This window comes from Drosophila busckii, chromosome X (genome assembly GCF_011750605.1).
Source record: "Drosophila busckii strain San Diego stock center, stock number 13000-0081.31 chromosome X, ASM1175060v1, whole genome shotgun sequence".
NCBI classification, from domain to species: domain Eukaryota; kingdom Metazoa; phylum Arthropoda; class Insecta; order Diptera; family Drosophilidae; genus Drosophila; species Drosophila busckii.
In genome coordinates, this window is record NC_046608.1 from 1,413,784 (window position 1) to 1,425,152 (window position 11,369).

Genomic DNA, 11,369 nt, shown 5'->3' on the forward strand with positions numbered 1-11,369 from the left:
GCGAGGCTCAGAGCGTAATTAAAGGCAACAACAACAACAGCAAAAGGCACATAAATTGCAAATAACAACTGAACGGCGCAGTGTTGCGGCAAATTGGGCGTGCAGCACGTAAAAATAATAAAACAAAAAAAAAATGCGCCAAACTCTCCAGTTTACAAATTTTCGCATTAAATTCTGCGACCTTGAGAGTAGTCAACGCACTTAACCAAAAAAGGAGCAAAGCTTGGAAGCACACATTGCACTATGGGCAATTTGGCCCTAGAGTGCGCACATAAATTCATTTGCTAAAGTTTTTATATTCACTACTGTAAGTAATTAAAAAAGATACTGTCGACGCACAAGCTTTAACTCTAATAATCGACTTTGTCTGCTGATCGTTAGTAAGCTATCAATTTAAATCTTTTGTATTTGTATTGAGCAGTTACTTCAAATTAAATATATTAAAAAAGTAAAGCTTTTATAGTCTACTCTACAATTTACTTTTTTAACTTTAATTTAATTAATTTTATTTTTTAATTGTTTAATTAAATGCATTTTACACTTTTCTTTCGAGTGATTATATCTTTAGTTATATTATAATTAATATTGTAAATAAATATACTCTTTTTTATAAATAAACATATTTATATATTGACAAATAATTAGATTACATTTTTTATATAAATAAATTTATTAAGTTTTTTTTTTAATTTAATTTTTAAAATTATAAAAATATAATTACAAAATAAAAAAAATTGTATTTGTTATTTGTTGTGTTAAATTAGCGAATTAAACAGTTTTTACTTTTACTCAGTGCATAAAGAATTCAAATTATTTGAATTCATTATTCGAATTGAGAGCCAAAAATGTTGCCGCTCGCCACATAGTGCTTGCCACACTATTTGCTAGCGTTTTAAAAGGAAGCATAAATTGTTATAAGCCCAAAGTTGTGCTCGAACTTGATTATGGCCATTGGTAATAGAAGCTAAAAGGACATTTGGCAAGTCAACTGGAACTTGTTTGTGGAAATATTTAAAAGCGACTCACTCGTCGGTCGCTCAGTTCAGTATGTGCCATCGATTTTATGTTTGCAACTGCAACTGTTGCATGTTGCATAAGCAAATGCACAAAGATATATTTGTGTGAGTTTTATTTGCTGTTAAAGCAACACTTATCGCAGCGCAGCGCAGCCCTTAAGCTGCTGCTTGGCTGCAAAGCTGACCGGCTATAGCGCGTGCCACTTGCCTCACTTGCTGCAGCAGCAATGTGGTACGTTGCAGGGCTCTATGGCGCACTCTCTAGCTCCAGCCAATTGAACCGAGCATTAGCACAGGCCAACTGCTCAACAAGTTTTGCCATTTAGACGCACAGCATTTTATTTTTAAATATTTATGCGCACATAGTTATGCACACACACACACACACACACACACACACACAGACTCAAATCGCAAGCAGAAGTAAGTGCGTTTAATTGACGGAGCTGTGGCGCATTAAATATGCGCAAGTGCCTTTTAAAAAATTCACTTTGCGCCAGGGCAAAGTAATGAGAAATGAACAATAAATGAAAATTGCTATGCATCAAAGTTTGAAATGAGCTAATTCCTGATACACTTTGCTGAAATCAAAAAAAGAATTATGAAGTTTTGCAACAAGCAGAGGCCAAAAAATTTAAATATGCTGCAAAAACAAGACAAACTGAGTTGATTGAGCTTTGAGCGTGTGTATGAGCAGCAAGAACTCAGCGACGCCAAGAGCTAGAGACAGCAAATTTGATATGTAGCTAGGGCTGCTGCTGTAGTATAATATTAGCTAATTTTATTTCAGCCCTGCCACGCAAATCGATTAATGCACATAATATATAAAGCGTATGAATTTCATTTCAAATTCAGGCATGTAAGAAACATTTATATGCCTGCAAACTGACGCGATTGAGCCATACCTGACTGTATGAGCAAACAGAACTTGAAAACCGAAAGAGCTAGAGACACCAAATTTGCTATATAGCTACTGTGATTGCCGCAGCAAATTTTTGTATAATTGCCTAATTTCAATTTGTGCCCACTGCCTACCAAAACAAAAAATTGCTTAACAGATTTGTTTCAAATTCAACACACTTAAGCTGCAGCGCATAATTTATTATAAATTTCATTATAAATTCGTTAAGCAGTAAATACTAATTTTAATTTTGTTCCGCAAGTGTATCAAAAGCTTGGGCTGCACTCAACTTTAGCGCTGGCTTGTTGCTTTTTTAAGTAGTAAGTAGATGCTTTCGAGAGTGAAAAAACTGTTGCATAGCTCAAGGCGCACGGGCTTTTAAAAATAAATCAAGCACATAGAAATTGCCTTTTAACTGCAAAGCAACTGCAAAGCGTTGAAATCCATTCAACGCTGCTTCCACTTTGGCTTGCGTCGCGAAATCGTCTAAAATGTCTGTAAGCGCTGCCGCCGCCATCAAAAGCAGAGGCAGCAAAAATATTAAAAAAACAGAAAAACAGAAAAAAAAAAAAAAACATAAAACAAGCAAAGCTTACATTTATATTTATGAATACGCAGCAATAGCAGTCAAAGCTATAGACAGAGACAGAGACACAGCTGTGTTGCATGCATATGTTGCAAGCGTCTCATTGTGTGTGTGTGTGTGTGTGAGTTATTGTTGCTAGACATGATACGTTATATTCTTGTTCCCCTTTCTTTGCTTTCGCTGCTTTTAGCTGCTTGTACTAGCTGCTTCTTGTATTTTGTAGCACGCAGCGCATTACAAATGACAGCCGCCTGTCACACACCCATAACGCACACACACACACACATAGAATACACATACGCAGTGTAATGCACGCAGAGCCATTAGTTGCTATAGTAGAAGCTGCTTTTGGTTATCAACATTACTTAGTTTGTTTGGTGGAACTGACGCTGTTGACACATTATGGTCAACCAGCTGAAATATGGCCTCATCCTTGCCCAACACACACACACACACACATACGTACACACAAGTCTGTGTGTGTGTACTTCATGCCAAGCGGGGCGCACGCCCTCGGCTTAGTTGTTATTTAATTATAATTTTTCATTTAATTTTTTCGCCTCTGGCGTTGCAAGTGCAAATTTCTGTCTGTGTGTGTGTGTGTGTGTGTGTGTGTGTTGTCATCGTTGGCATTATGGCCAAATGTTGTTGGCACAGCTACAAGCACGTACTTGTCTCTCCTTTAGCCATGCACAAAACAAAAAAAATGCAATTATAATTCTATATATCAATTAATTTATAATGGAAAAACGACAACGAGCAAACTGGTTAACGGTAACAACTAGAAGCTGCAGCAAGTGGAAACTGTTCGAGAAATTTTAAATAAAACAAAGTGCGCTCCGCTACAGGGTACAAAATATCGATTAGCCAATGAATTATGGCAAATTGATTTTGATCATCAGCAGCGAGAGCTGCAGCAAATGGTCAAGCAGCGCCCAAGCTTGAAATATGGTTAGTCGTTTGTTTAAATTTATAGCCAAATTGTTATGTCATATAGAGCATATAGTATATATATATATTTATATTGCTTTAATTTTATTTTGCTTTAATATTAAGAAAATTAAACTGTAACATATTTAAAAAATTAAGAGACACATTGAAAATTGCAATTGTGTTTTAATTAAATAATTGAGCTGATAACTGAAAAGATTTTCACACTACTTGTGACTTTTTTTAAAAACATTTTTATATTTAAAAGTATTTGCTATGCCACTGAATTTGAAACTAATGCAACATGAGTTTCGAACCAAGCTAAGAATTTTAGCATTTCTTTGTCACTATAACTTTATATACCAAACAATAAAGCCATTTGGCTTAAGTGTTTTTATACTAAACTGTGAAATTTTATTTATTAATTTTTTTATAATTTCTATAACATAGAATTTTTTTAAATAATAATTTAATAAAACATATTATAAACATTACATTTTACTACATTTTCTTGCATTTGTTTTACATTTTTTCTCTATTACAATTAATTAAAATATTTCATCAATCAAAGACTCAAAATCTCGATAAGCTGCTAGTTTTTATTTTTGAGTCGTTTGCTTGCTATTTCATTCAATTTATATTTAATTAATTTTAAGCATATTCAATTATAATTAATTAGCTATACTTGTATAACTAATCACTTTAGAGCATTGCTCAGTCAATCAATTTTGTTTTAAAAACATTTTCTTTGTTCATAATTCACAGAAATTGACAGAGCAGAGCGCAGAGCATAAGGCAAAGCGCAGAGTGGGTAAGTTGCTGAAAACTATTTATCGATAACCAATTATCGTTCGTTGTGCATTGCTCTCGACTGCAACCGCATCAATCAAACAGAATGAAATTACACATACGCCTAGTTAGCCGCTTGCTCAATTGGAATTAACAAACTGCGTTTGTCAACTACATACAATAAATATTGGCATATGCCACGCCCATCAGCACGCTGCCACTGCCCACTGCCCACTGCAAACAACCGCAGCAGCAATTGTTGCTGATTGCTTTGTGTGTGAGCAAAAAATAAAAAAAGGGTTTTCGTACTTTTTCAATTCTTTTTTTTTGTGTCGTTCGTTTGCCAACAACAAACACACAAGAAGAAGAAGCAGATAAAGCAGCAGCAGATGAAGCAGCAGCAACAACAACAATGACATTGAAAATACCGAATGGCTGCCGAACATTTTAATGAGATTTTCAAATTCCAAAGAGAGATTCAAAAGTGTAGCTTTGTTTATCTTCGCTACACATAGAGCGGAGGCGCTGAGCCTTCGATATATATGCACACGTATGCGCTCGTCTCTCGTCGCAGAGTGGGTGACAAGCAGCCAAGTTAATTAGCAAAAAACAGATAACGTCGCAACAAAATATATAAAAATGAAAGGAGCAAAAGGCAGCGCGCTTAAGGCCATCTAAGGTCTGCTTACGAATCAGCCAAGCCACCACCACAAAAGCTCGCCGCTACCTCTTGCCAGGGATGTGTGTGTTGGGTGGTTGGGTTGAGTGCTTGTTGCTTGGGGTGTGGTGTGGGGTTGCTACCAAAAAGAAAATGATTTATTATCTGTGAAAGGCAATTAAGCAAAATTGCTTGAAAATTGTTTGGGGGACAGTTACGAATTGCGCGTTACCGTTACCATTTACAGTTAAATGCTAATTCAGCCAATGTTTATATATCAGTTAATGAATTTGGCAACTGTCTAAACCCTTTTTGGCATTTTAATGCCTCATTAGCAATAGTCTCTGCTCATATAATTCTCTTTCTCACTCTCGCTCTCTCTTTCTATTTCTCTCACAGCGCAATTCTTATGAATTTCAAATTTACTTTTATTTCCATCAATCTTGTTTCACTTACGTTTCTGTTGCTGTTGTTCTTGCTCTTCTTCTTCTTCTTCTTCTAGTTGTTGTTGTTGCCTCTACCTTTTTGCGGATTATGTGTACCACTTAATCCCAGTTAGATTGTAGATGATTTGAGAGCTTCCCAACACTAATTTGATGGCGTTATTTTATATATTTGTGCTTGTTTTTGTTTTCGCAAATTTCACTCACATTCACGTTTAAGTATTTTTGAAAAATTCCGAATCGCACACCAAAAAACAAAAAACAACACACACAGCTCAAATTATTGTTTTGAAATTCCAACGCGTTATAAAAGACAGCGAAAAAAAATACACAAGCTTGTTGATACTTTAAATTGTTTTTGTTTTTGTTTTGTTTTTTCTTTATATATTTAATTTGCTGGCTTATCACCTGCAGTTGAATTTGGTAACTTCCCTCGGGCTGTTAACAACTGGAGTTACTATTTATGTTTTTTTTTTTCTGAAACTGCACCGAATCGCACGAGAGTCTGTTGACGAATGAATTTGAATTTGAAACGAATCTTCTGAGTTGTGTCGTCCTGGCCTGGCATCCTGTACAACAAGTTGTTAAGCTGCCTTAACATTTCACTGTACAGCGTGAAAGTTTGGTGAAAGCTGCACACACGGCTTTTACTGTTATTCCCATTACCTGGTCCATGCGAAAGCTTCGCATAGCTTTTGACTTAACATTTTCTAACAAGCGACTGTCTAAGCTTTTTTTTAGTTAAGCCACTCGGCGCGTTTTGCATTTTTAGAACGCCAAATTAATCATTAAATTTATTATGAAAAAAGTAAGCTTTTATTTCAATAAACGAATTATTATATTTGAATTTTTTTTATATAAATTAGCAAGCTGTACTCTTTTCATTTACTTATATATTCATTTAATTAATTATAGTTTAGACTATATACATATTAGTTAATTAACTTTAGCTATTAATTGTATAAATGCGCGCTTTAACTTTTAGTATATAAATGAATCAATTTAGGTAAGCAAATTATTAAATTAGAATTCTAATATAAAAATCTTATTTTCAATTTGAATGCATACAAATTTAAATAATTTACAAACGCGCGTTTTAACTACTTTAATGTTTGAAATTCAATATTTTGTATTTAATGCATTAAATTGAATTTGTACTGTATTAAAATTAAATTTTAATTGTGAAAACTTGAAATATAAATATATAGAAACTTTCAGTTCAGATATTCTTTGAATTTAACAACAACAACAATTGTTAACACTGAACTAATTATGCCCTCTAATCATTTTTAGCCGTCTAGCAGCTTTTGTTTGGCTTCCAGCAATGCAACTGCTGCTGTCAATTGCTGACTGCTATGACACTAGCAAACAAAAGAGTTTAAGGAAAGCAAATTACACTAGACAACAAATTACACTATATTGAAAAACTCTAAATGAAATTCTATATATTATTATATATTTATATATACATTGATTTTACTGCGATTTTTAGTTCATATTATAGCGCAACATTTATAAAAAGTTGAAGCTCATTAACTTTAATTTGAGCAAACTTTTGAGCGTTTAGAATTAAATACAAATATCTCGCAAATTTTACTTAAACTTTAGAGGCAATTTTTATTAAGTATAAAAAAGTTCCGACTTTGTTGTCTAGTGTTATCAAATTTATTGTTTGTTTGTAAAATAAATTTATTCAATTGCATTTTTTTGCTGTTGAGTTAAGTGTTGTTTACTTTGAGCTCAGTTTCCTATAGAGCGAGCTTGAAACTGAAAGCGCTTATCAAAGGCCAAAGCAAAGGTTACGCACAAACAGTTTGAGTTTATATATATATATATATATGTGAGTATGTGGGGTAATTAAATAGTTTGGTATATGCTTATCAACAAATTAGATTTGCTTAGTTCAGATATTTAAACGATTGAAGCTAAATATATGCAGCATACACTGAGGCTTGATAGCTTGAGGATTTATTTCAATGATTATACATAATAAATGCAATTAAAATGTAGAAAAAAAAATATATAATATATACGCATATATTTAATGAATAAGCCGCTTGCGTATGGCATCATCCAGTGGGGGAATCGCCTCACGTGGTATTAAAAATGTGGACAAGTTGAACAGATCCAAAAAGACTTTGTAGCGATCACTGCAACAACAACAACAACAACAATAAATACTATAAAAATAAAAATGTGGTTAGCTAGTGAACGCACCTGAGTGTGGAGCGCAGATATTGATAGCCGGAAGAGCCGCCAGTGCCCAGTTGCTGTGATCCGATCATGCGTTGCACCATGATCACATGATTGTCTGCAAAGCAGAAGAAAGTAAATGAAAGTGTGAGCTTGAGAGAGTGAAAGGCTTGACACCTACAGCGCCACTTGGTTATCAGCGAATCAATGTCCATGAGCAGCGTCAGCAGCTGATGCGGCTGACTGAAGCGCGGCTCATCGCGATAGAACGTTATCATGATGGCGCCCTGGAGTGCGCGATGACTGAAGCGACGATCGCCGCGCTTCACCAGCGCCTCATGCACCGCCGGATCGAAGATGGAGCGATAGACCTCGCGCCGCTTCTCAATGTCCATCAGGCGATAGTTCTTGGCGCGCTCGTCCTGCTCCAGCAGCGCATCCTGCACCTCGGCGCCCAGAAACTCGTCGACGCTCTGCTGGAACTTTAGCCAAAAGTTAAAGCCATTCTCCTCCAGTCCCGGCGTTCGCTCCAGCCAGCGCTGCACCAGCTCCAGCAACGATGGCTCATCCTCGGAGCTGTGTATCGCATTCAGCGCCTGCTCGTCCTTACCAAACGCATCCGAGTACTTTTGATTGTACTTCACACGCTGCTCGGTCAGCACGCCCAACTTGTTCTCAATCAGACGAAACTGCAGCGACTGAAATCCCGAAGCGGGCGCCAGATACTTGCGAAAGTCCATGAAATCCAGCGGTGTCATTGTCTCCAAAATGGGCACCTGATCCACCAGCAGCTGCAGCAAAAGATTGGCCAGCATTAATTGCAGGTTGCGGTACAGTAAACACTCGCTAAGCTAAACATTTAATAAGATCATTCAATCTAAACTAAATCTTCTTTTTTTTGGTAACACTGAGCACAAAAATAAAACTAAAACTTCAAAGTATAGTAGGGCGTCAAAATAAATAAGCATAATAAGTTTTAAAATATCTTTACTTTCAAAAATGGAGAAACATTTTTTCAAAGCTGTTAAATTACGATTTGAATTGCGAATCATCTAGACATTTTATTTTGGGAAAATTATCGTAGCTAGTGGAAAACACTAAATTATGAATAATCTAAAAATAACAAAAAATTCAAAATTAATTAATAATAATCTCTTCAAGTCATCAAACTATTTTCTGAGATTTTGTTGCTCTAATTTGCCTCAAATTTTGATTTGAAGTCTGGTATTTTTCTAAAATTTCCGCTAATGTATATAAATGTCAAAAATAATCATTAAAAAAAATTTAAGCACTAAAAAATTTTAGAAAATATCCTGCAATGATCTTTGGAAAACGCAACTTGAATTACACATTTTTATTTAAAGTCTGGTATTTTTTCTAAAATTTCTGCTAATGGTTTGTTTAAATTTTGACTTAGCAATTTTCTCAATGAATTTTTTGTTGTTTTGTATTTTGTTTTGAGCTAAACCTTGACACGTGCTCGAGTTCGCGTTTCAAATTCAGCGCATTATTGACTTTGAAAACATTTCCTGCTATATATGGAAATCATTGATTACTTTGACTTACTTTTAGTATGAGAACCACACGATTTAACCGCTTGACAATTTCCAGTGTTTTGGTCTCATGTATGACCTCCGCGTCGAGCATGTCGCGTATGGAGTCAAATTCAAAGATTATTTGCTTAAACCACAGCTCATAGGCTACGGAACAAAAACAAAAATTAAGCAACGAACAATGCAAGTGGCAAGTCCCATGCGCTCACCTTGATGTGTGACAATAAACAAATGTTCATCGTGCACTGGCCGCTTGTCCTCCTTGGAGAGCATGCACTGGGCGTCCAAGAGCTTGTCCAGCATCAGATACTCGCCATAGATCTTGCCCACCTCATTCGAGAGCGGCACAGCGTGCTCGTCGTGCTCGGTGCTAACATAGGGACAGCTCATCTCACTGGCGCGTCTGTTGCTCAACTGAGCCAGCAAACAAAATGATAATCGAAAGCTGCACAACGAACTATGAGCGATCGACTCGCCGCGCTTCGTGCGTTGTCTTATCGCAGCCACCACAGTGGGGCATTTGACCCAAATAATTGAACATAATTCAAGTGCTTCATCTCGACAGTTTGTTCAGTAATTTGTGCAACAAAATTTATTCAAAAATTCGTAATAAAACAGGCCTAAGAAATACGCCCATTTTTTTGGAATTAAGTAATTAACATTTTCTAATAGCATAAAATGCATAAAGCTTTAATGTTTTTTCAATCAAATCAAATTTCAATCAAATCAAGCGATAAGGCGACTATCTAAACAATTAAATAAATTTATATTTGTCAGTTTTTAAACTCATGAATAATCTTCGATTAATCATACAACAATTATTTTGCATAAAATAGTATTTAAGGCATTCTAAGATATGATATGAATATGTTACCTATATTACCTATATATAGCTAACATATGCAAAAAATAAAGCTTTATACAAATTTGTTAATTTTCTAACATTTACTACTATTTTGCAAAGTTTCGTACAAAAATAAAAAAAAAATTAATAAAAATTTTCCAATGTAATCAAACTCCATTTATAGAATTTTACAAAAATGTATTTCGGTTCAAAATTTATGAATTTTAAATGACTAAAATTTTCACCTTGCAATAAATTTAAACAATTTAAAGCACTTCTCTTAAAAAACCGCATCAAATTAAATCAATGCTTTGTTTTTATAAGAATTTTAATACTGTAACATACTTTAATCGATTTTATGTATCGATAACAGCTGACATTAAACGCTGTTAAAGTTGCTGCTATGTAACATAACATTGCGCATTTTGTCTCAAATCCCCCATAGTGCTGCACAGTGGTGTTAAACCAAAGTAAAAGACAGTTGAATTTTTGTTTTGTTTAAAATTTATTTTTGAGTCCATTGGCTCAGTCATATTTTTGAAATTTGTTATATAACTTGTTATTTATATAGCTTTTCTCATTTTCTATAGTTTCGTTTGTTCTTCTTCTTCTTCTTTTTGTTGGTTGTTGTTGTATTTTTATATTTCATGGTATATACACTAATTGTGTGTATATACATATATCTATATATATATATATAATATATTTGTTTTGTATATGCCTTATATATATTAAATAATTACACCTGCAGTGTGTGCTTGTTTTAGAAAAAAAATGTATATATATTTATATATAATATATATTAATAAGCATGCCAACAGTCATTAGCGATATTTACAGCTGATTCTATATAGTTTATATATATTATATATATATATAATATATCTATGCCTTTTGCTTGGGCTTGGCTGTGGTATGGTTACTGAAATTTTCAACTACAATTTGCATAGATCCAAAAAAAAAAAAAAACAAACCAATGCTGATATTATTATGTATTAGTATTTGTTTAACACAAAAATTTGATAATTTATGTATTACATAAACAGCTATATATATGTATGCAAATCGCGCTGCTTTGTCAATTCAATTCGTTTTGATTTCTCATATTAAAATTACGTTCGTTTTCGCATGCTGAGTGCGCCTAAAACTGCGCTTTAGTTTTTGTTCATTTAAATATTTCTGTGTGTGTGTTTTAAAGCTATATATGAACATTTATAGGTATTTATATATACTAGACAATAAATGTATGTGTGTTGCGCTAAGACTAAATATTCGTTTTGCGCACTGGGCCTTTGGCTATATATATATGTATATATATATGTAATATATATATGTGGTATATATATACACGATAGTTAATGCTAAACTCTAACTATATATCTCGCTCGTGTAATCGTTTAATGCGTTGTCTTTTGCTTTATTGCATAGAATTCAATATAATGTCAATGTCAATATT

General features: G+C 34.1%; 1 protein-coding gene across 1 annotated transcript; it reads right to left on the reverse strand.

Annotated features, from left to right (window-relative positions):
• Positions 1-7,284: 7,284 nt before the first annotated feature.
• Positions 7,285-9,489, reverse strand: LOC108605783 (tryptophan 2,3-dioxygenase). The gene is made up of 5 exons (XM_017995585.2): positions 9,279-9,489; positions 9,083-9,216; positions 7,698-8,307; positions 7,541-7,634; positions 7,285-7,473 (listed from the first exon to the last, which is right to left on the reverse strand). Exons 1-5 carry the CDS (start codon positions 9,457-9,459, stop codon positions 7,365-7,367), a joined length of 1,128 nt encoding a protein of 375 aa, XP_017851074.1. The 5' UTR covers positions 9,460-9,489; the 3' UTR covers positions 7,285-7,364.
• Positions 9,490-11,369: the final 1,880 nt, after the last annotated feature.

Excerpts from the sequence above, each read along its gene's own strand:
- LOC108605783 (XM_017995585.2), bottom strand. The coding sequence starts at position 9,459 with ATGAGCTGTCCCTATGTTAGCACCGAGCACGACGAGCACGCTGTGCCG. Across the intron at positions 8,308-9,082 it reads GTGTGGTTCTCATACTAAAA|CTGCTGGTGGATCAGGTGCC; the intron begins GTAAGTCAAAGT and ends CTTTTGCTGCAG. Across the intron at positions 7,635-7,697 it reads GCTGATAACCAAGTGGCGCT|ACAATCATGTGATCATGGTG; the intron begins GTAGGTGTCAAG and ends TCTGCTTTGCAG.